General features: G+C 33.8%; 3 protein-coding genes across 4 annotated transcripts; 2 read left to right on the forward strand and 1 right to left on the reverse strand.

The window, feature by feature from the left end:
• Nucleotides 1-1634: 1634 nt before the first annotated feature.
• Nucleotides 1635-20664, reverse strand: LOC139520352 (uncharacterized). Of its 2 annotated transcripts, none has more exons than XM_071312921.1 (2): nucleotides 5525-5618; nucleotides 1635-3887 (listed from the first exon to the last, which is right to left on the reverse strand). In XM_071312921.1, the coding sequence occupies exon 2, from the start codon at nucleotides 3872-3874 to the stop codon at nucleotides 2192-2194; it is 1683 nt and encodes a 560-aa protein (XP_071169022.1). In that variant the 5' UTR covers nucleotides 3875-3887; nucleotides 5525-5618; the 3' UTR covers nucleotides 1635-2191. The 2 variants fall into 2 exon arrangements, with proteins under 2 accessions (XP_071169022.1, XP_071169023.1); XM_071312922.1 differs by lacking the exon at nucleotides 5525-5618 and adding an exon at nucleotides 20568-20664 and having other exon boundaries at nucleotides 2088-3887.
• On the forward strand, nucleotides 14837-15826 carry LOC139521494 (uncharacterized). Its single transcript, XM_071314968.1, has one exon. The coding sequence runs from the start codon at nucleotides 14837-14839 to the stop codon at nucleotides 15824-15826; it is 990 nt and encodes a 329-aa protein (XP_071171069.1).
• LOC139521495 (uncharacterized) lies at nucleotides 16009-18318 on the forward strand. The gene has a single exon (XM_071314969.1). It carries the CDS (start codon nucleotides 16009-16011, stop codon nucleotides 18316-18318), a length of 2310 nt encoding a protein of 769 aa, XP_071171070.1.
• Nucleotides 20665-27040: the final 6376 nt, after the last annotated feature.

Below are 27040 nucleotides of genomic sequence, written 5' to 3' on the forward strand. Positions count from 1 at the left end.
AACTAGGAAATTACGAATACAAATGATGGGGTGCTAACATCTAAAATAATAGAGAATAACAAGTAAACTTCATAAAAATTAGAAAAATGGTCTAAAGATTTAAGAATACAGAAATGAAGAACCCCTCATCCAAACCCTAATAAGATGAAAAATGAATTAGAGCGATATAATCGTAGTCCAAACTTTTTAAAGGGATATAACTTCATCACAGGTTGTTTTTTCTCCTAAGAACTTCCCTAGTCTTCAACATGAGTTCGATTGTAATTGGAGATTCAGCTTCGTAAAAACATCAGCATTATCTTTTTCTTCTTCCTGGAACCGACTTTTACTTGACATGGACGTAAACTTTCTTACCCTTTTGACAACATGAGTTCATTACACTTTTCAATTAAATTGGGTTTGATCAAAGTCTTAGTCGTATTTCACAGAAGAGGTATCATCTTACAAGAGGTTTAAAGAGGTTTTTATTTTCTACAATACATTCAGTATATGAATATATATCTACTCGCCTATTATATTTGAAACTAAAAGTACATTGTAAGACGGGTGTTTTGAGTTGCGGAAAGTCTTCACAATATGTGACACTCAATATCATCATACAACTGTAGGGGTTTGACCGAAAAGTTGTGAGGTGAAAACAGACAAACCATTAATGAATTATTACGAATACACTATATATCAAAAGAAACCATTTTAAGCTCACCTAGCCAATGTTTAACAGTTTTTATAAATTTTGTAAATTTTTGTATATGTTTTCAAAATATTTTCCTCTGTCACTTCTGGGCCAAGTTCATTATAGGTAGAGATACTTGTCAGCAGCAAGATTGTCCAGTAAAGTAAGATCTACACACACATCAACAACACCAAAACAAAATTTTGTCATTAATCAATATGTGTCCTTTGTTTACTATGCACATATACCAAGGTGAACGACACAGGCTCTTTAAAGACTCTAGTTATTGATGTTACTCATCTTAAAAGAAAAGTGATCTGTCGAATTCGACATTGTTTGCTTTAACAGATATTCCTAACTAAAACACAACTTTCGAAAAAAAGACAATCATAGGGGATACTTAAGATATTTAAATTAAATCCTGACAAAATCAGTATTTTTTTACCGATAACTAGTGTCAACTATTGTCTTTTCTTTCTGTTATAATATGAATATAACAAATAGTCTAGAGTAAAAGAACATTGCAAACGGTAGAATAAGTAAAAGCAAGATTTTAACACTGATTTTACTTTTTGTAACTTATATCTATATTTTACACAAACACATACAAAAATAATACTATTGCCTGGAAAGATATTTATTTTAAGAAAACAATAGTATAACATGAAAGGCCCTTAAATCAATGAGGTTAAGGTCATGTCCCCTATGTCAGACAGACATATACATCTTACAATCATTCCATAAAATAAACATAGTACATAATAACAAAAACATAACAGTGATCAATGGTCATTTCGAACTAGGGAAAGGCTGGCTATACGTTTAACCTTCTCAGACGCACATGCACATTTTACAATCCTTTCATATGCCAAATTTAGTTGACCCACTGGTTCTTTAAGAAACGTACTTTACCACCAAAACCTAAAACAGACCAACATTTCATGAATATGAGGTCAAGGTTAGATAAACCATATAAGACTAACACGTACATCATACAAGCATTCCCTACACCAAATACAGTTGACGTACTACGTCGCTCTGTTTACAAGATATAAAGAAAGTCTCCAAGTAATCAGCAATCTGCAATACAAAGTACCAAAGCCGTTGCCGCCATATACGCAATGCTCTATTTATCATTTTAGAGACAAAATATGACCGTTCACCATATGTAGAAATTGCAAAAATATAAGCAATTGTCATGAAAAACAGACATCAAGGATACTGTTGTAAGAAAATGTCATCCCTTCAACGATACCCTCCATTTTTTTTATTTGGTGGTTCAAAGTGTTTTTCAAGTTTTAAATATTAAAAATCGATGTTAAAAAGGAAAAAAATGCAATTTTATACAATACTAGCATGTTTTTACACCTTAATGCAATAAATTGAAGGGAAATTTAGTAAAGAAACTATATTTGATTCTAAAACTTTTTAATGTTTAATATTTGAATAGATTTCCGACAGATCTTATAATGTTTCAACGTAGTCTGCTTTGCCGCAGTAAACTACTTTATTATCACCTCAGTATCCACTTAGCCTGTATAATGCAGGTTCCGTATAATTCGCAACTAATAAGTTTTCTTTCTTGACATCAAACGCGAGTCCAAAAGGATCACCAATTCCGTCATCTTTCCCAAGCAGTTTTCTTGCTTGTTTACCATCTGGCGATAATACAACTACACTATTGTTACCAGACGATGCAATATAAATATTCAAGTTTTTATCTACATCTATCCCTCGTGGAATTCTAACTAATTGATCTTTGTATTCCCACATCTTCTCTCCAGTCAACGAGCAGCATGTTACTGTATGTTTGGAGCTATTTGTATAAAAGATCTTGTCTTTAGATGTTGCTACATGACTCCAGCATGACAAGGTGTTGTCTTTAACTAAAGTAGAAGAACTATTGTCTGACATATCTACTTTCTGAATGCCTCTAGTATCACAGTATAACAAATGGTCATCTGAGTGACATAAACCGTAACAATCACCGGCAGTTTTTATTGTGCGTTCAACGGTTTTAGTTGAAACTTTTATGATTTGTATTTGCTTAGAATTAAGAAAAGAAATGGCGACTTTGTCATCAATACAGGTAATTCCTATTGGGGTTGAAGTTGATAGAGGTATTTCATTCTTCAAGGTTCCATCTTCCTTTAAAATCAACAGACGCTGATAGCTGTACTGTACTAAAAAGGTGTCTCCTGTCAATGAAAAACAACATCCAGTGATAAGATTGAATTGGAATTTACTTTTTAATGCCATTGTTATATCATTGATAGATGAAATTGGTACGTGCTGCCAAGACCTTGTCTGTGCTTGTATTTCTTTTCCTGTCTTCATAGACACCAATGGAGTGCTTGATTTGATGGATATTGAACCTAGTGAAGTAACAGTTGCCAATAAATCGGTTATCTTTTCCTCAATTTTACAGTTTATGTCTATCTTCCGCAAACTTCCATCGTCGAATAAAGACTGCAGTAATGTTTCATGTTTTTGGATTTCTGTTTCAATCATTTTACTCCCTAGAAATGCTTGAAGGTCTGAAGCATATTCTTTCATGGCTGAAATATTATTTTCCATTGAATTAACTTTTTCCGTATTTTCAGCAAGTTTTGCTAGTAATTCCTCAAGTTGTGATTTAACTTTATTTTCGGCAGCATATAGATCCTTAAGTAGTCGTTGCTCTAGAGTGTCGAGGTGTTCGTTTATTTTATATCGGACCTGCTTTATTTCATCATGAAATTTCTGCTTTTGTTTCTGGATTTCAAAAAGATTTTGTTTTCTATCTTTAACGACTCGTTCGATATTCATTTTGATATTTTTCACATTCTGATCAAAACTTTCCAATAAGACGGAGGTCTTAGCTGTTTGAATGACTTTCTCCAGCGATAATATCCCAACACAGTTAGCATGGTTGGAGTGAATACACAGTGGACAACAGACACTTTCATGTTGTGGACAATAATTCTGGAATTTTCTGTCATGCTGGGAACAGTATTGTGATATATCGGCTATCAACGTCGGTAATTGTTTATAGTTGTCGACAGGTATAACGCCATGGTTACGAGTGGCTTTTGATGCATTGTGATGCTTCAGACATTCGGAACAAAGTCCTTCGTCACACTCAGGACACCAGAAGTCGGCATTCGATGTCATGTGTTGAGACTTACAAACACCACAAATAACTGTGCTGGATGATGCCATGATTGTATTCACTCTGGAAAATTAAAAATTAAACCGTAAGACAAATTGTGTCACTATAAAAGAGATCTTTAAATATTATGATTATTATGATGGTGAAGAAGATTCCTACATCAGTACAGATGGTCACACAATATTTCGGCTGTTGTTGAAAATGTTGTTAAAGTAAAATGGCATTTAAACGAGGCAGCTTATGCTGCATTTAAACAAAATAGTAATCTTGGATTAAAATACTTAAATAGAAATGTATCTCATGTCAGGCATACTCTAATTGTGAATGAGTTAAAATTATTGCACATGTTTGTACGGCTCTTACTAGAAAACTAGTCCGTCACAGCAATTAAAGACTTAAAGATTTATCATAGTAAAAAAAAAGTTAACTCCTTACAAAGACATTTTCAATCATTATTGTGTTGCCCGGTAAAACGTTTTTTGCCACTTTTGATAAACGTTAGATACAGATTAAGAAAATGCAGTATTTATGAAAATGAAACAACAATGACCAATATGTAAACAATCATAGGTCACAGTGCGACCTTTAACAAAATCTATATTTTATAGAGAGTTATTAAAGGAATCGGTACTCAAAAGTGACTGTTACTTTTAAATAAAAATGTTACTTTGAAGAATTTAGCTTTTTTTCTCACATTTTTTTTAAATTATTGAGTGGATAATCTAGATGTCGGTTAATCATTTTCAACACAAAACGCATACATACTTATTATGTCCTACCAATTTAGATATTGTAGGACAAGATATCTACGAACGACTCCACGGAACATTTTGTAACGCCTGCAATTACTGCCGTCAATGTAAACGTGTAATATTTAACTGCCAAAAACAGAACTAATAAGTATAATAAGAAATAGGAAAAATACTTATTTTACAATATCTAAACAGCCAAGATATCTTTATATAGTTTTTGCACTAAACACCAAAAAAGGTAAACAATAGGCATTACAGGTCAATTGCTACTTTACTAAAAGTGTATGCACTAACGATTGAGGCTAAATCTAACTTATTTTTAGATCTTGTCTATATCATCATGTTTGCTTTAAAAGTATCGATTTATATTAAATAGTTTTCAAGATAACAGGTAACATCAACAATATTGTACTTTGTAAATACAGCTGTGGCACAAGACATGCCTCTTTTATGGAGATGAATATTCATAAAATGACGATACGAAAAGTAGGCTTATTTGACTCAAATGATAATGAAGAGGGGAGGGGCGTTTATTCTTACGAAAGGTCTTGCAAAAGTTACACCATTAAATTTACCAATCTGAGAAGTTCTGTTAAACTGTATTCAGATAGTTATAATTGGTATACATGATGAGTGTTTATAAAGTACCGTTTTCTCGTCTTCAAAACATATGGTCTTCAACATTAGCAACCCCATTTTTACAAAAGAACTCGATCAAAATATAGCTAAGAGAGTTAACATTTGAATTCTAGGAAAAGGGAGGGGGAACTAGAATGAAATTTGAAGAAAAAGGAAACACAGGAGTTTTGCAGGATCAGACACTTTGGAAAAAAAGGCAGGATGACATTTTATTCCTAGAAACATTACTGCTTGAGCTTAATTGATGTTTGCATGGATTGGTAATTGAAATTGACCTTGAATACGATTTAATGAAAGCTTGGAACTTACTTGCAAATTCGTTGAACGGTCTAGAATATCTTATCCTAGTATCTATGATGAGTTTCTGTCAAGGTTTATGAACCAGGAAGGTTAAAATGTAGATATATGACGACAAGCTACACGTGACATTAATAAGTTATTAATAAATCATAACAAAAAATACATGCTTTAAAACATGAAGTATGCATTTTGCGGTGCATTCTGTAGACAGTACTTTTAATCGAAATGTAATAGCAATGTATTTGTAACATGAACGTTTACTGTTCTTTTGATCTTCTAGTGAGTAAACCTCTGTTAAAATGGTTAATGTATAACACTTGTATTACCATTTGGTCTGTACTATCCCATTGTCATAGAAAAAATATATGATCAGAGGAGCTTTAACAATTGATGCATTAATTTGTTATTGCACTGCCTGGCTCCACGTCCTCAATTTAGTAGAAATGAAGGAATTAACAAAATGAAATAACCTGGACCCCACTGGTTTTAATATATATGTGAAAATAAATAATCAGTCCCTTGTTCTACTGAAAACGAAAAATCATACTCAATAGTCCAGAAAAGAAATAATCTATCCTTTTAGTCCACAAAGATTTGTTTTCAAAGTTTCAAAACAAATCCCCGTCCTGAATATCAAATGGTCGTCCCATCAGTCATATGTACCCGTGAGAGCGCTTATGAGACAAGTTTTCAACAGTCGATTGTCCACCATTATAGAACTTGTCCAATATAATGCTGATAGTCACCTATATTATAAAAAAAATTGGCTAAAATTGGCTAGAATCGTACCCGCGAGGGCTCTAGATAGAATGGACAGACGGACGGACGACCAGTATTTCCATATTCTCTGTGACGCGATACGCATAGCACAGAAAGACATGCATAGGAAGGAAGGGAAATTGTACTGGGGATTTGATCCCCCAGCAAACAAAGCCGCTGTTGAAAAAATAAAACATAGGCTGAAATAAAACTTTTTAATTATCTGTCTCTAACTTTTCATGGTGATTTATTAAACGAAAAGATAACATTGTATTATATATCTTTGATAAAGGTTATTAAAAAACTTCATTAAAATGTGTCAATTAAAGTATAACTGAATTTGTGTTTGGTTGAACAACATCGATATCGACTCAGGTTTCATTGTAACATGTTTAAAGACCTAATTGTCGCTTGTTGACTAGAGAGAATACTTCAAAGTAAATATTTAACTTTAGTATTTACACACCAATGTTAACTATGAAAAATAGGATAACTCAAATTAAAACAAGAAGTCAAATATTTTATTGATAATAGTCATTAAAGAAGGGAATTGAAAATCGACAGGCATAGCCTATACACATCATCTTCCATAACGACGTGGAACTTATATAGTCAAGACAACATAATCACATACCCAACAAGGCATTTTAAACTTCTATGCCATTTGGTCTCTGGTAGAAAGTTGTATCAATGGCAATCGTTCCACATCTTCTTATCTTATATTGAGAATGCTAACTGCAATTTTAATGCCCGCGTCACACTGTCCCGATTTTTACGCCGATGGCAACACGATAATGGAAATTTTCAAAATCGGGACTGATCGTATCCAGATCGGGCTATTCGTAGTGCCATCTTTAACCATCGTAGAACCATCGGCCACTTTTTCTAGCCTTCGGGGACAACTTCGGGAAGGGTTCTAAATTTTTTAACATGTTAAAAAATCCCCGAAGGTGCGTCCGATGTTGAGGGTTCGTATTGAGTTCGTATCACCATCCTCACCATCGTAATGTCACCGGGAATGCATCTTTGAACATCGTATTGCATTCGTGTTTCCATCGTTTCCATCGGTCATTTTTGACATTACGATGTCTACACGAATGAATCACGAAGATACCCGAAGGTCTTACGATGACAACACGACTTCGTGAAGACCTCGTAATCCCGTCGTGTTGCCATCGAATAAAAGTACGAAGGCGACAAGATGGAACTACGACGGCAATAAATCCAGCTAAATGTAAGTTAATTTTCGCACTGAAATACATTTAAAGTGCCATGCGTGATATGCACTGGTCAGTCTAATACGACAGTTAAGAAAGACGTTCACAAAACATGGAGCTCATATCATATGATTCTATGAGAACAAGAAAGGCGACAGCGTTGTTTCTATTAATTCAAATGGAACAAGAAGAGCAGCTATTACAGGCTCAGGATTTACTTTAACAAGTAAAATATTATTTTTTTGTCAATTTTTCATATCAAGTAACATAATGAAAATCATAAACGCGCCTCGTACACCAACACTGCAGGTACACGTATATAGGGAAAGCAACATTTTCTTCATTATTCTGATTTTTTATGTATCGTCTGAGTTGTTGTCACACGAATGTTTACTCCATAACCATTTTGTTTTCTATATGTCATATTTTGCCGCATTTGTTGCTTTCCCCACATCCTATCATTTATCTATATTATTATGATATTCTCCTGGAAAGAGCTCTTTTTGAATAAAATAGATCAACGAACCCATTACCTTACCTTTAAGATAGATCAGTAAACATGGGCATAATTATGGGTGATTATTCAGACTAGTGCACACATTTTACAGTTCAAACAAGGCAATGCCGAGCGTGGCCTCCCCTTGTATGTAACATATTAGGGACAATTATGGACACTATATTTGTATATGACACATGTAGAAAATGGTAAATTGAATAATCATATTTGATACATAAACTATGTTTTTAGAAATCAACCAAAACATTCAGTAACTGTAACAGTAATATTGTCTTTAGAACCAGCAAGTAAAAAAATGAGCAACCAATTTCCTGTGTATTATGCTATTTCAAGGAGAAAAAACAAGTCCATCTGCATGACCTTGACCTTTGGCCTTGACCGTTAAAAAATGTCAGATCATTACAAGGAGGAACAATATACCAAATGTGGATAAAATCTTTTGAAGCATATTGGTTTTAGAGTGTCTACAAGGGTGATATTGCCTTGTATTATAACTTCCACTCTGACCTTGACCTTTGAACTTTCAAGTCAATAGCGCTTAAGATATTCTTAACGAGTAACACCATACCAAGTTTTTCCGCCATGCATGGAAGACTTGTACAGAAACGATATGTTGTCGAAATTCTGTTCGTATCTTTTAGACATCGTATGGCCATCGCGCCATCATCGTAATCCATCATGTAGCCTTCGTAATCCATCGTGTAGCCTTCGTGATCCATCGTGTAGGCTTCGGCTGAGATTTGAAGCTTAAATACCCGTCTTCGGTTAACCTTCGTATGTCCATCTTTTGCTATCGTATATAATTTCGGCACCATCGTATAGACTTCGTTATTCATCGTACTTGCTTCGGTCACTTTTTTGGTATTTTAACGAGATCGGGACCAACTTCGTACGAACTTACAATTTTCGCATTCGGGTGTCCATCGTATATAAAAATCGGGACAGTGTGACGCGGGCATTAACAACAGAACACCCGAACGCACATAATGTCTATGTTCGTGTTGTGCGGGGAATAAAATCAACAAATTATACAATTAATATAGTTAATAAGGCAAAACAAGTATGAAGAAGAAGTATTCATAACGAGAAACGTTGGGATGTGCTTTACATAAAAGAGAACGATGAGCAAAATATGTAGAATGAACAACCAATATCAAATAAAAAATAGAGAAAACTAGATAAAATAAAAAATAACGAATACGAATAATGGTGTGCTAAAATATAAAAGAGTAGAGAATAATAAGTAAATTTTATAAAAAGATCTGATTTAAAAATACAGAAATGAAGAAACCTTCATCCAGAACCTAATAAGAGTTCTTACTACGACAAAGCTAACACACAACTTTAATCAGAGATTGTTATCACTTCAGAAACTCGAACTCCTTAGTCTTCAGCATGAGTTTGATTGTTAAAGCAGATTCATCTCAGTAATAATATCAGCATCATATTTTACTTCTTCCTTGAACCAAATTTTCCTTGAGTTGGACATAAAACTGGCTGACTCTTCTGACAACAGAAGTTAATAACACTTTTTCATTTGATTTGAGTTTGATCAAAGTCTTAGTCGTATTTTATAGCACAGGTATCATCTGATCCGAGGTTTGAAGAGATTTCTGAGTTTTTAAATGACATTAGGATATAATCAGGGCGCAGCTTTATACGACTCCTGAACAGTATGGGCAAGTTTGGACACAACATTCAAGCTTGATACAGCTCTGAATTTGGATTGTGATTAAATAGTTGACACAACATAGGTTTTTGACACAGAATGAATGTGGTCTAAGAACTTAAACTTAAAAACCTAAAATTTTTAAATTGGTCATTTACCTATTATGGTCCAATATCCAAAATCTAAATACACGGTTAGATTAAGCATATCAAAGAACCCCAAGAATTCAATTTTTTGATGAAATCAAATAAAGTTCAATTTAAGACCCTTTAGACCTCAATGTGGACCAATTTGATAAACGGGCTCAAATATCAAAAATCTAAATACATGGTTTGATTCAGCATATATCAAAGAACCCCATATATTCAATTTATGTTGAAATTATACAAAGTTTAATTTTGGACCCCGACTTGGACCAACTTGAAAACTGGGCCTATAATCAAAAATCTAAATACATGTTTAGATTCAGCATATCAAAGAACCCCAAGGATTCAATTTTTGTTGATATCAAACAAAGTTTAATTTTGGACCACGATTTGGACCAACTTGAAAACTGGCCCCATAAGCAAAAATCTTAATACATGTTTAGATTCAGCATATCAAAGAACCCCAAGGATTCAATTTTTGTTGAAATCATACAAAGTTTAATTTTGGACCCCGACTTGGACCAACTTGAAAACTGGGCCTATAATCAAAAATCTAAATACATGTTTAGATTCAGCATATCAAAGAACCCCAAGGATTCAATTTTTGTTGAAATCAAACAAAGTTTAATTTGGACCCCGATTTTGACCAATTTGAAAACTGGGCCCATAATCAAAAATCTAAATACATGCTTAGATTCAGCATTTCAAAGAACCCCAATAATTCAATTTTTGTTTAAATCAAACTAAGTTTAATTTTGGACCCTTTGAACCTTAATGTAGAACAATTTGAAAACGGGACCAAACATTAAGAATCTACATTCACAGTTAGATTCGGCATATCAAAGAACCCCAATTATTAAATTTTTGATGAAATCAAACAAAGTTAAATTTTGGGCCCTTTTTTGGTCCCTAATTCCTAAACTGTTGGGACCACAACTCTTTTGTGGTCATAAACCTTGTGTTTAAATTTCATTGATTTCTATTTACTTATACTAAAGTTATAGTGCGAAAACCAAGAAAATGCTTATTTTGGCCCTTTTTGGCCCCTAATTCCTAAAATGTTGGCACCAAAACTCCCAAAATCAACCCCAACCTTCCTTTTGTGGTCATAAACCTTGTGTTTGAATTTCATTGATTTCTATTTACTTAAACCAAAGTTATAGTGCGAAAACCAATGTGTATTCAAATGTATATTATATAATATCTTCTAAGTGAAATCTATAACTCATTCATTAATTTACCCGAGTAAAAAAATTAGCTTATGGTTCAACGAAAATGCATGCACTGCATGTTATGTCGTTTTTATTCTATATTAATGTTATATTTTCAATCTTTTGAATGTAAACAGTGATTAAGTTGAGTTCCAACAAAGCTTTTAACATTGTTCCTTTTTAATTATTTTTCTGTGTGTTGACAAATAAAAACCGAAAAATTATGATGCGCAAATTAATGCCTTCTTTAAAGTATTCTTTTACTAAAATAAACATTACAACAGATACAATGCTTAAAATTAGTCAGAAATCAACTTTTAAATGATTAAATTAGTGTTTTTATTTACCAGGTTTAAACAAAACATTATTAATATTAAATAAACATCACATACAATTTTTGAGCAAAAAACATGTATTATTACTCTATTCATAAAATATTTTTTTACTCATGTAATGAGTGATACAATTCTCTGAGAAGAAATTCCAAGTGAATAAACTACATAGAAAACACTAGCTATTATATTAATTTAATGGGACAAAACAACTTACAAAAGTTTAAATCGACAGGTAACTTTCAAGTGAATCTGTAGAAAAGAATCATTTGTTCGCAATAAAAATAGAATTACATTGTACGTTGCATGTTTTCAGTTGTTCTCTACATTTGTTGCCCTCAATATCACCATACAATGAAAGGTTGTTGACCGAAAACTTGCGAGGTGGATGCAGACAGACCCTTAAAACATTATTACGAAATAATCTATATGTCGAAAGACACTTTTATTGCTGTAACTCGTCTTTAAAAAAAACAACCTGGAAGGCGATCAAAGAATCTTACTAGTCATTGCTCGACAAAGTATTTTTACCATAACATTAAAAAGAAAAAAACCATTGTGCATTATCTAGACTATGGAAAATCTCAAACATTTTGGACTAAAATAGACTTCATGACATAATATATTTTTTATTGGTCTTTCATTGCATATTTTATGACTACGCGACAAAATGTGGAGGGACATATTGGTTTACCCCTTTTGATTCGTCAGTTATATACTGAAATGTTCAATTATAACCAGTAAATATGTGGAATAAATCACTATGTATAAAGTACACAGGTATTCAAACATCTGAAATATAAAAAAGCATACGCCGCAGCCGACAGATAAACATGCCCATGTCTAGCATTCTGAAGACAAAGAAATGACCGTTCATCGTATGAAAATAAAATTCACGAAAAAAACAACAACAAGGGTACTGCTAACGTTGTCACGGGTAAAATGTTAACCCCCTATTTTTATTTGTTGGGTTCTTATCGCTTTCCAAGATTTAAATATTAGTTAGGGATGTTTAAAATTTTAAAATAAAAGTAAGGTAACGCGTATACCATATGTTTGTTACACATTAAAGCAAACAACTGAGGTGAAATTAAGTATACGTGATTTGTAATCTTTTAATATTTTTCATTTCAATAAATTTCACAGATAAATTAAAATATTCCTACAAAATCTGCTTTGCAGCTGTTATCATCTCGTTAGTCTCGGCTTAGTCTGTATAATGCATTGCCTCACATTCTCATTAAGAAAAAAATCACACACCTAATTAAATGGGCATTTAAAAAATCAGAATGTGAATATATATGTTCAAACTCTTTTAGGTCATTTTTTAGTAGCAATAAAAAAAAACTATGTCAATTGGACATGATTTGATACTATATATGCTCTTGAATTTTTACTAGATAACATTTTTGTTCGCTTTGGGGATTCCGTATATCGTCAGATTATCGGAATTCCAATGGGGACTAACTGGGCACCACTTATTGCGGACCTGTTTTTGTATTGCTATGAGTTACAATTTATGACAAAAATAAGCAAAGACCCATCGAAACAACATCTGATAAACAAATTTAATAATACTTTTAGATATTTGGATGATATTTTGGCTCTCAATAATGACGACTTCAGTATGTATATTAAAGAAATTTATCCTGTTGAACTTACTTTAAATAAAGCTAATACTAACAATGACCACTGCCCTTTCCTCGATCTTGATATCTTTATCACTAACGGAAAGCTGAATACTAAAATTTATGATAAAAGAGATGATTTTTCATTTCCTATCGTTAATTAGCAATTTTTAGATGGTGACGTTCCCATGTCACCATCTTACGGTGTTTTTTTTATCTCAACTTGTACGATTCGCTCGTGTATGTAACAATGTTTTAGATTTTAACGAGAGAAATTTATGTATTACTGAAATTTTATTACACCAGGGTTTTCGATATCACAGACTAGTCAAAACATTTACTAAATTTTATCATCGGTATAAGGACATCATTCGTAAATATAGCTCAACATGCAGACTTCTTATACGTTCAGGTATTTCACATCCAATTTTTTATGGAAATATTCTTTATAAAGCACAAAGGTATATAGTTACGATAATATTGTCAGGTCATTAAAGATTGCATATTTTGGCGTTAATATTGATTCACTTATAGGGTGTCAAAGATTCATGACCTTGTTCAAACGTACGCAACGTTACTATTGTTGACGTAACGTTATTGTAACGCAAACTTGTATGGGCGATCTGAATTATAGAATTGAAAGCAACACAACGTCTTTTTATTGCCTACAAAAGCGAAGTACTAACCCTAGCATCATAGCATCTTACATATTGGTACCGTGACCGATGGATAAGCTGAAAGCAGTGAGAGGAGGCCACAGAAGCGCCGTAACCAGACAGATTCACAAAACTGACGAGAAAATCAACGAAGGAGAGATCACCGGACGGGACATTCATAGTGCCATTGAAAACCTTGAACGGAAACATGAACTTTTGCAGAAACTAGACGCTGAAATATTGGATTCCTTGGATGCAGAAAGTGTGGAACAGGAAATTTTGGATGCAGACGAATTTAATCAGCATATAGACATTAATATTCGCCGCTACAAAGAATGTGATTTGGAGTTGAGATCAAGTACACCCCAGGACTCGGTGAGTCAATTAACTTCAAGTATCGTACAAAATACTAGTACAACGCATTCATCTTCAAATAATTTCAATCAGAATACAAATCAGCACATGCAAACATCGACAAGTGCAAACTCACAAGGAGAATATGAGATCAACAGAGATCCGCCATTAAATGAAACTTATAAGTTCTATCACAAACTTTTTCGGGAGATTTACTTCTATGGCAAACTTTCTGGGAATCGTACGAAACTAATGTCCATACAAACCCATCATTGACAAACGTACAACGTTTCACATACTTGAAGGCCCAGCTTCACGGAGAAGCGGAAAGTTGCATATCGGGATTGTCACTTACACACGCAAACTATGAGCAAGCAATTTCATTACTACAAGCGCGATATGGTCAACAAGGAATCATTATTGATGCACATATGCAAAAACTAGTCGATTTGCCAAACCCCACAATGTCATTAAACAGTCTCAGAACATTCTATGACAAAGTTGAAACTAGTATTAGAGGCCTAGAATCGCTAGGACAGTGTCAAACAAATTTTGGAACAGTACTTACACCCATCATCTTTAGAAAACTACCACCGGAATTGAGAACTACATTGACAAGAGAGCATGATACAAGTACATGGACCATAGACTTACTACGGAAGGCTATAGGTAAGGAGCTGCGCGCTCAACAAGCTGGCCACGCTATGAACACAGATAATTTAACCCCTACCGCATCGTTTGTAACAAAGGCTACAATGAAAGGAAATTATAGACAAGTCAATAGAGTACACACAAACTCCAGGAACAACACTTAATCGAATAAACCCAAGCCATGCATATTTTGCAACAAATCCCAGGAGAACAATCATCAACAGGAATGTTTAATGTACTGATTCAACATCAGCAAGAGGAACGCAGCCTGGAAAAGTTTTGGGATTTAGAATCTATTGATGTCAAAGCAGACGAATTAGAAACAACCACCATGACAGACTTCAATGATGAATACGAAACAAAATGCATAACTTACCAAGATAATCGCTATACCGCAAAACTGCCATGGAGAAATGATTTCAATGAGTTACCTACGAACTATAATGTCACTTTACGCAGAACTTGTAATATGATCGATAGACTCAAAAAGGATACCAACATGCTGAAAATGTATGGCGACATAATTAAGGACCAAAAACGCCGAGGGTTCATTGAGCGGGTAACAGAAAATGGAAACCAGTCAAACAGAATTCACTACATTCCTCACCATGCAGTAAAAAAGGGCTCATCTACGACTCCTATACGTATAGTCTATGATTGTAGTTGTCACGAATCACCTCACAAGGCTAGTTTAAACGATTGTCTCATGTCAGTTCCGCCGATGTTAAACGATTTGACGGGAATTTTAGCTAGATTCAGATTACACAAGCACGCAGTGACTACCGACATAGAGAAAGCGTTTTTGAATGTCGAACTGGATAAAGAAGATAGGGACGTCACAAGATTTTTTTGGTTGAGTGATCCATCTGACCCAGACAGTCCACTGATAACTTACCGTTTAAGAGTCGTTCTATTTGGAACTACATGCTCACCTTACATATTGAATGCCACCCTTATGAAGCACTTCAAACTCAATTCTTGTAAAACAGCCGAGATACTGAAAAACGACCTGTATGTTGACAATGTTTTGTCAAGCTTCTGGGATGAGAAAGAAATGCTGAAATTCTACAGAGAATCACGAGATTTATTGGCAAGAGGAGGATTCAATCTGAGATCATGGACGTCAAATAGCACAGAATTACTACGCTTAGCCCAATCTGAAAATGCATAGAAAGAGATACGAACATTAAAATTCTTGGTCTCTGTTGGAATGTGAACAACGATCAAATCTCGTTTCGAAACAACATAAATACAACAACGGAAAGGATAATAACAAAACGTGAGATCTTAAAACAATCTTCAAATATTTATGATCCACTAGGTCTGCTTAGCCCCATCACCGTCAGAACAAAGATGTTAATGCAATTGTTGTGGAAAGAAAAGTTTGCATGGGACTGCCCTTTACCAAAAGAAATCGAATCAACATGGAGTGATTTGACCAAAGATCTACAATTTGCAATGAACATTGAGATTCCTAGATGTTATTTTGAGTGTTCAGGAATAACGGACATTGAAACAGCAGAATTACATATTTTCACAGATTCAAGTCAACTAGCTTATGGAACCTGTGCGTATCTTGTCACAGAAAAGGAGTCTGCATTAGTAATGGCAAAGAATCGAGTTGCCCCATTGAAAAGTGTCACTCTACCTAATCTTGAACTGATGGCTGCCCTTTTAGGGGCTCGACTTGCGAAACATCTTATTCAAAATCTACATATTGGAAACTTACAAATCAACTTCTGGTGTGACAGTCAGATCGTTTTGAAATGGCTTCAATCAACAAAACCACTCAAAAAGTTTGTCGCAAACAGAGTCAAGGAAATTATGGAGTCAAATGAAAATCAAAAATGGCGTTATTGTCCGACGGATGCAAATCCTGCAGATTTATTAACTAGAGGCATAACAGGAACGAAATTCATAAACAACAGATTATGGTTTCATGGACCCGAGTGGATAACAGACAAAACACAATGGCCAACATGGAGCGGAAACGAAATTGTTGAAAACGAGAATATAATGGAGATTCCCACTAATGAAACCTCAGAAAAACAGCACGTCTTACTCACATCTCAGAAACGTCAAGAATTTGGCATACATAAGATTATGGATATCGAACGTTATAGCAGTTTGAAGACATTAATACGTGTTACAGCCTATGTGATGAGATTTATACAAAACTGTAAGTTAGCACGGAGTGATAGAACATTGTCGGAATTAACCGTTAATGAAATACAGCATGCTACATTGACATGGATACAAACGGTTCAGAAATCAGAATATCATGAAGTGTTTAATTATTTCAACAAATCTGTGACAGTTAAGCCGTCTATTGTAAGACAATTGAACTTGTACTTTGGTGAAGAAAATGCACTTCGTTGCCGCGGGAGAATTCAACATGCACCTTTGGAGGAATCAGCTAAACATCCATACTTGTTACCTCTGTTACATAGACTCACTTCACTCATTATTATGGATGCTCATATCAATCATTTACATGAAGGCGTCAACTCTACCGTAACACACTTGCGACAAGTATACTGGATACCTCGAATTCGTCAACGAGTCAAAGTTATTCTTAGAAAATGCGTTAACTGTCGGAAAGTAACAGGGCATGCTTACCAACAACCTGATCCACCGCCACTGCCCAAAGAGAGGTTACACGAGGATATACCGTTTACTGTTACAGGCGTAGACTTTGCTGGTCCTATGTATGTGCGAAATACATATGATACAAAATCAAAGGTATACGTATGTTTGTTTACATGTGCGTCGACGAGAGCTGTTCATTTAGAACTTGTGAATAACTTATCAGAACCTACATTTATGTTAGCCTTCAGAAGATTCGCAAGCAGAAGATCCTTACCGAAGTTACTAATATCTGACAATGCACTAACTTTTGAAGCAGCCAGTCGAGAAATCAAACATCTTACAAACTCAAATTCAGTGCGCGAAAGTCTAAGCTCTACAGGAACAAATTGGAAATTTATTACAAAGAAAGCTCCGTGGTTTGGTGGTTTCTATGAACGGTTGATTGGGTTAACGAAAATGTGTTTAAAGAAAGTATTAGGAAGTAACTGTGTCGATTTAGAGACTTTACACACTGTGTTAACAGAGATCGAAGCAACTCTCAATGATAGACCTCTAACGTATGTTTCATCCGATCTTACGGATCCAGAACCACTGACACCATCACATCTTTTGTATGGTCGAAAAATTACGCGACTTCCGTATCAAGCTAGTGAAAACAATAGACATTTTGAACCAATTAACTTTAACAAACGTGTTCAATTACAAAGAGACATTCTAAACCACTTTCAACAGCGATGGAAATATGAGTATTTGACCTCATTACGGGAACATCACAGAAGTGTAGGAAATAACGAACAATCGATAGCTATTGGTGATGTTGTTCAAATACATGACGAAACTTTAAGAAATTCATGGAAACTCGCCGTTGTCGAAGAACTCGTAAAAGGAGAGGATAATCTTATCAGAACTGTAAAACTTCGCACTAAAAATGGAACCACCAACCGCCCAATCACGAAATTATACCCAATCGAAGTGAACTGTATTGAATCTGAACCGGAGGATGTTACACGACCCAAGATGTTCCGTCAGGCGAAGTCAGATGCCGTACAAAAGATTCACGAGTGGACAAAATAACTTTTCAAATTATGATCGAAATAGACTGTTCAAATTCAAAGTGATTAATTAAGAGATTCAAATTCAAATTGATTTAGTGCATGGACTTTGAAGTGATTCAGTGATTAATTCTTTCTTTTATGATACATAGACTTTAAAGTAAAGTGATGAATTATAATTTATGTCTTCAATTTAGTCAAATTTTCATTTCATTTCTATTTATATTTCACTTTCGGCGCCCGGAGTGTCAAAGATTCATGACCTTGTTCAAACGTACCCAACGTTACTATTGTTGACGTAACGTTATTGTAACGCAAACTTGTATGGGCGATCTGAATTATAGAATTGAAAGCAACACAACGTCTTTTTATTGCCTACAAAAGCGAAGTACTAACCCTAGCATCATAGCATCTTACATATAGGGTCTTTGCATCGGAACTAAACACATTTATTCAAAAACCAGTTGTTGGCATGACACGGGTTATGTTCTTCTCATATATGTTATGATGGTATGATACTAAACCCCTAACGGGAAGGATTGTGCCTGATGTTCATATGATGAAATCATAATCTTTCATTTAGTTTAATTGCAGTCTGGAGCTGGCATGTCAGTTGACTGCTAGTAGTCTGTTGTTTTTTTATGTATTATTGTCATTTTGTTTATTTTCTTTGGTTACATCTTCTGACATCAGACTCGGACTTCTCTTGAACTGAATTTTAATGTGCGTATTGTTATGCGTTTACTTTTCTACATTGGCTAGAGGGGAATGGTTGAGATCTCACAAACATGTTTAACCCCGCCGCATTTTTGCGCCTGTCCCAAGTCAGGAGCCTCTGGCCTTTGTTAGTCTTGTATTATTTTAATTTTAGTTTCTTGTGTACAATTTGGAAATTAGTATGGCGTTCATTATCACTGAACTAGTATATATTTGTTTAGGGGCCAGCTGAAGGATATTTTTTATTTTCTGAATTCCTCTGCCACAATCACAATACAACAAATAACCATCTTTGTAACAAAAGCCGTATCCATTGTGGGCCGTTTTTATTGTTAGTACAACTGTTTTAGTTGAAATATTTATTATTTGCATTTGATTAGAATATCGAAAAGAAATAGAAACTGTTTGGTCATCCATACAGGTACCGTCAACTGGGTGTTGACTTGACAGAGGTATGTCACTCTTTAAGGTTAATGAGCAGACGATGGTTCTCGTGGTCTATTAGAATTAGGTCTCCTGTAGGAGAAATGGAACATCCAGTGATACCAGAAATATCTAGTTTTCTTTGTAATGTCATTGTTATATCATTGATAGTCAAAGGGGGTACATGTTGCAAAGACCTTGTCTGTGCTTGGAGTTCTTTCGATGCCACTGCTGGTGGACGTTTCGACCCCGAGGGTATCACCAGTCCAGTAGTCAACACTTCGGTGTTGACATGCATATCAATAATGTGGTAATTTTTCTAAATATCCTGTTTACAAAACTTTGAATTTTTCGAAACACTAAGGATTTTCTTATCCCAGGCATAGATTACCTTAGCCGTATATGGCACAACTTTTTGAAATTTTGGATCCTCAATGCTCTTCAACTTTTTACTTGTTTGGCTTTATAAATATTTTGATATGAGCGTCACTGATGAGTCTTATGTAGACGAAACGCGCGTCTGGCGTACTAAATTATAATCCTGGTACCTTTGATAACTTTTATACCCTCGAGCCTCCTTAATAGAAACTTCTAAATTTTTGAAGGTAAACAAATAAACACGAGCAACTTTTTATAAAAAAGATTCAAGCGGGAATATATACAACATCTCGATGTATGATATTTTTTGCAAAATTGACTTTGATGTTTTTATATATGACACTTAGGATAGCTCTTAAATATGATGTGAAAAATGACGTAAGAAAAGGTACACCGATTTGACGCAAATGATAAGGAAGAGGGGAGGGGCGTTTATCGTGTAAACTTTGACGCATGCCCATAAAACCCTGTTCATTTCGATCTCCAGACAGTTATACCAATAAATTTAACAATATCGGAAAAAACTGTGTATTCAAAGACATGGTATATGATGAGATTGTATACAATATCGTTTTATCGTCTGCAATACTTAATGGTCAGTCTTCCAAATATGCTATCCCATTACAAATAAAGCAAATTGCCCACATTTTTAGACCGAGAATCATTAATGTTTCCGTAAGTTTAATTGACGTTTGTATGGATTGGTAAGTGAGGATGACATTGAATGCAATTTAATAAAAGCTTGGAACTTACGTGCAAATTCGTTGAACGGTCTAGAATATCTTGGTATCTATGATGAGTTAATTTACTTGATAAAATCAAGGTTTATGAACCAGGCAGTTTAAAATATAGATATACAACGACAAGCTTCACGTGACTTTAATAAGTTATTAATAAATCAGAACGAAAAATACATGCTATAACATTCTCAACTTCACATATGACAAACTCAAAATAAGCATTATGCGGTGCATTTTGTAGACAGCATTTAATCAAAATGTAATAGAACTGTATTTGTAACATGAGTGTAAATTGTTCTTTTGATCTTCTAGTGAGTGAACCTCTGTTAATACATAAAAAATGTATTAGCTGTTGTTCTGTATTATCCCGCTGTCATAAGAAAAATACATAACTAGAGAAGATTTGATATTTACTTCATCAATTTGGTATTACACTGCCTGCATGTCCCACATCCTCAATTTAGTAGAAATAGTAGAAATGAAGGAATAATTAAAATGAAATATTCTGGACCAGACTGATTTTAATATGTAATTGAGAAAATAAACAATCAGTCCCTTTACTGAAAATAAATCATGCTTGCTGTTGTTTTTTATTTGGGCGGGTTGTTGTCTCTTTGACACATTCCCCATTTCCATTCTCAATTTTATTCAATAGTGCAGAAAATAAATAATCTGTCCCTATAGTTCACAAAAATTTAAAAAAAAAACGTCGAAACAAATCCACCTGTCTCCCAGAATATCAAATGATTGTTCTTTAAGCCCTATGGATTCATACACAGATAATTAAGGTATCAATTATTGTTTAACGATTTTATGAGGTAAGTATATTTAAATGTCTGATATTCTTGTATACTTCTTGCTTAAAGTTGATATTTGATCAAATATATCGTTCTATATATTACTAGAAAATACCTACATTATACTGGGATGGGCAAATTTGACCCCGTGTGAGATTCATCTCATGTTTCAGCAAAATCCTAAAAGTAACTTATGCCATAAATTACATACTTTACTTCATTGGACGTTCAATAAAATTACCAATATCGTGAAATAACATACATAATATATATAGACACATAAATACAATGAGCACTTGAAATTCTCCTTGGGTGTGGAAAATACTGAACAAAATTTAAAAAAAGGTGATAGCAAACAGTATCCATACGCTACCTCTTGTATATGTTGTATTAGTTGGCTAGACAAAAGTATTATAAAATTTGACAAAAATAAGACATGTTATACTGTTTATACATAAGCCAATTTTGTTGACATTGCAACATTTAATTTATCATTTTTTATCCAAACTTCATAAATTAATGCATGCAACAATTTCTGAATCTACAGTATACACCATCTGTTATCATTAATTTAGAAAGAACAGAATTCCAATGTCTCCTGCGTTGCAACTTGTTTATGTTTCTTAGGGGCATAATTCTCTTAAGAAAACGTCGATTGTCCACTATTATTGAACTTGTCCGAGATATTGCTGATTTTAACCTAGAGTATAAATTCTTTAAAAATCTGGCAATAATTGTACCTAGGAGAGCGCTAACGAGGCCATTTTCTATAAATTTGACATTTCCAAAGGACATTACTTTTGGTCTGGATTGGGGTTATTCATTTCTAAATTCTTTCATGTTTTATGCCATTTTTCTTATTTTTTTTGTACTTTTGTGACTTATAATCAATATTGTCAAGTACCAATGTACACCCTCATCAACCATAGCACCTCTTACAGAATCATTCACATTGTTTGCTCAGCAATTATTGTTTCCATTAGCAACTCAAAATGAGTTAACCGATATTTCTTGAACTACTGATCACTTTTACCCTGTCAGTTTTACTTATTGGAGTTAAAAGCCAACACTCTTTTATACCTCTTATGTTTTTATTTTAAGCAACAGAGGCCTTGTTTGCTGAGAAATCAAATCCCCAGATTAAGTTTTTTAAACTAGGTTGTGGAAGGAACATCCAGTTGAAGTTTTGTAACATTTAGCCTACGGGCGTGATGTGAAGGCAAAACACACATGTTGTTTTTAGACCATTTGTGCTAAAAAACGAGTAAATATAAAAAAAAGTATGTCATCAAAACATATAATGGCTGAAATTCATTACTATTATTCCAATTATCTGCCTCTTACTTTTCGTGGTGATATATTAAACTAAAAGAAAACATTGTATTATTATTATATGTCTCTATTAAAGGTTATTAAAAAACTTCATTAAAATGTATCAATTAAAGTAAACCTGAAATATGTTACTTGGTTAAAGAACAACGATATCCTCTCAGGTTTCATTTTAAAGACTTATTGTGGGTAAAGATAATACTAAAGTAAATATTTAACTTTTGTATTTACAGATCAATGTTAACTATGAAAAGTAAGATAACTCAAATCATAACAAGTATTTCATATGATTTCAATATTCTATTGATAATAGCCATTAAAGAAAGAAATTGATAACGTTCTCCCCCAAACGCGTTGTGCGGGGAATTAAATCAACAAATTATACTACAAATATAGTTAATAAGGCATAAGAGTACGGAAAAGAAGTATAGGACGGTCACATACAGATTGTGACGGGGCTAAACATGTTTATGATCGCTCAATCCTCCCCATTTCTGGAACAGCGATGTAACAGTAAACAATAAGAACAAACTATTAAAATCAGTTAAAAAAGGGTTAACTCTTCAGATGGATACACATGTAGAAATACATGTAACAAATACAACGAGTGAACGAAGACGGGTACATATACATTCTCACGACAAAAAAACACTAAGTACAGACCTGAAAGTACATGCCTCTATTTCGAAGCCAATACAAATTAATAATTAAAAAAATGATGTATAGTATGGTTTTGTTTCAATATTAAACAACATATATAAGACCAGTTTCTGACCCGTAAAGTATACCTACTAAATAGATACAAGATCAAACTGTCAACCCAGTAATGATAATAACGTTGTAGTTGTCAATATTTTATAACATTACTAATTATTTTAACCGTTTACCAATATTCATATGTAGACTCGCTTACCAAATTTGCTAGCTGAACCGATAACTACTACCTGGAACAACATCACCAAAATGTAAAACATTTGCCAATGTACGATAACCATTTAAGAATTGAATGCGATATTTTGAAAATACATTGGGGTGTAATAGCGTTGACCGAAGTACATTTTGTATGAAGCGCGAAAGGGCTTCATTCTAAAATTATGCGCTCAGTCAACGCTTTTACAAAAATTACAAAAAGAAGCATTCAATCCTTATAACTACCATGTTTAGCTAGGATAATGAAAACACGATTTCTATCAAGTTTTGCTCTAAATTCCCTGTGAACTTTATTGAAGGACCTCATGTCAATATGAATGTTAAATTTCATTGTGAATGAGACGCGAGATTGCTGTTAGCCAATCAAAATAAAGTTCCATAATGAAACATACATGCAATGTAATTATTACACAATGGAGAGATAAAAGACACGTTTGTTTTTTATATTTACTGATGAAATAATCATTAATGCAGTTTCTAGATAGCATGAGACTATTTTGCTAATTTATTCTAAGTATAGTAGTTGCAAGGCGGGGTAAACAGAATGTTAACGCATGATTATTGGGATCTTTTTCATCGCATGAAAATCCATGCATACACATGTGTCTTATTATCTTTCTTTATTGTGAACATTAAGTGTTCAGTATATTTTTTCAGACGATCATAGCAAAATTTACATCCTGTAAGTAGTGTGGAAATATTTATTAACACACCCATTATGTTGTCCAAGAAAATATCAAATATGTGGTCATTTTTCAAGACCGCAAATACACACTATATTAGTTTGAACACTTAAATGTACATATTTCATATGACAAAACGTATAGAGAACATACACCTACGTCTGGAGCTGGCATGTCAGTTTACTGCTAGTAGTCTGATGTTATTTATGTATTATTGTCATTTTGTTAATTTTCTTTGGTTACATCTTCTGACATCAGACTCGGACTTCTCTTGAACTGAATTTTAATGTGCGTATTGTTATGTGTTTACTTTTCTGCATTGGCTAGAGGTATAGAGGGGAGGGTTGAGATCTCACAAACATGTTTAACCCCGCCGCATGTTGCGCCTATCCAATTCAGGAGCCTCTGGCGTTTGTTAGTCTTGTATTATTTTAACTTCTAGTTTCTAGTGTACAATTTGGAGTTTATAGTATGGCGTTCATTATCACTGAACTAGTATATATATTTGTTTATGGGCCAGCTGATGGACGCCTCCGGGTGCGGGAATTTCTCGCTGCATTGAAGACCTGTTGGTGACCTTCTGCTGTTGTCTCCTCTATGGTCGGGTTGTGTCTCTTTGACACATTCCCCATTTTCATTCTCAATTTTACCTTAAATTGCGTTTAAATCTTTATTTCTTTATTTCGCGAATTCAAATAAAGGTCCTCCAATTTCCATCAGGCGATCAGACGCAATGGATGGTGAACATTGACAAAACCAGGTCTTTATATTATTTACATGACATATTTCTTTCGTTCCATGAACATTTAAATACATTCATTGATGTGCCAAAAGTGGCTAGTCTTTCATTTTCAATGCTTACATCTTGATTTCCTTTCCTTTATTTTCGTACAATGTACACATCTTAACTAGAAATTAAACTAAATCGATGCAAGGTTCACTCAATTCGTCATTTTGACAGGCTTTTTAGTTCTTTCTCTGTTGATCTAGACAGGTAAGTAAATAACATTACCAGGAATAAATTTATATTTGAAACTAAAATTACATTGTAAAACGGGTGTTTTGAGTTGTGGAAAGTCTCTCCAATTTGGGACCCCCAATATCATCATACAACTACAGGGGTTTGACGGGAAAGTTATGAGGGGTGGATGCAGACGAACCCTTTTCATTAAGCCATTTTTATTGCTGTTACTCATCTTAAAAATAACTAAAAAGCGACCTGTAGAATTCACCATTTGTTAATCTAACAGATATTCCTAACTACAACGCAACATTCGGAAAAAAGAAGACAATCATATGGGATAATTAATACAATTGAATTTACTGATAACTAGTGTGAAATATTTCCTTTTTTAGCTCACAGGCCAAATAGGACCAACTGAGCTTTTCTCATCATTTTGCTCCACTGATTTAGTGGCTTTCAAGTCAGGAATATGACAGTTCTTGTCCATTCGTTTTTGATGCGTTTTGTTATTTGATTTTGCCATGTGATTATGGACTTTCCCAATTGATCTTCCTCTAAGTTCAGTATTTTTGTGATTTTACTTTTTTCCATACACTAAATACATGCAGTTGAACTACTGCGTATTTGTATTACAAGATATAAAGTATTCAGGTATTCTACCCATCTAAAATACAAAGTGCAAACCCCGTTTGCGACAGATAGGCGTCTATGTTTAGCATTCTAGCGACAAAATGTGACCGTTCACCATAATTATGTAGAAATTGCCAAAATATAAGTAATTGTCATGAAAATTAGATATCAAGGATACTGTTGTTAATAAAAATGTCACCCCGTCAATGATGTCCTCCGTTTTTTTTATTTGGGGCTTCCAAAGTTTTAAATATTCAATAGAGATGCTAAAAAGCTAAAAAAAAAAAAGAAAGAAAAAGGCATTTTGTATACCATATGTTATTACAACTTGAATCAATTAATTGAAGTGAAATTTAGTAACGAAAATTAACTATAAAAATTATTTGGTTGATACTTTTAAATATTTGTTATTTGTTATTCCTGTAATTAGTTAATACTTCAGCTTTATCATGTACATCTTTTGAATATTCATTTTATTAAATTTACTGTTTGCAAAAGTATAAATTACTCTAAATTATAGGGATTTTCTGGTAACTTAACGGAAAACCCTTGCCGTTTTTGGCACAACCTTTTTGATCTTTTGGTCCTCGATGCTGTTCAACTTTGTACTCGTTTCGGCTTTCAAACTTTTGTATCTGTGCGTCACACATAGGTCTTGTGTGGACAAAATACACTTCTGGCGTATTAAAATTTTGAACTTGTTGCCTTTTGTTGGCTGTTGTTCGTGTGATTCTTTGTCAATTGTGTTCTCCAATTTATTTATATTGTAGTCCTGTGTTGTCATTTTGATGTTATATTTCACATGGCCATAAAAGTGCGAGGTTTGGCATGCCACAAAACCAGGTTCAACCCACCATTTTTTCCTTTAAAAATGCCCTGTACCAAGTCAGGAATATGGTCATTGTTATATTATAGTTCGTTTCTGTGTGTATTACATTATTACGTTGTGTCGTTTGTTTTCTCTTATTTTTGAGTGTAAATTCACATTGCGATAAGACGTGTCACGGTACTTGTCTATCCCAAATTCATGTATTTGGTTTTGATGTTATATATATATGTTATATTTGTTATTCTCGTGGGATTTTGTCTATATGTGTTACATTTTAGTGTTATGTCGTTGTTCTCCTCTTATATTTAATGCGTTTCCCTCGGT

Source organism: Mytilus edulis, chromosome 4 (genome assembly GCF_963676685.1).
Source record: "Mytilus edulis chromosome 4, xbMytEdul2.2, whole genome shotgun sequence".
Taxonomy (NCBI): Eukaryota; Metazoa; Mollusca; class Bivalvia; order Mytilida; family Mytilidae; genus Mytilus; species Mytilus edulis.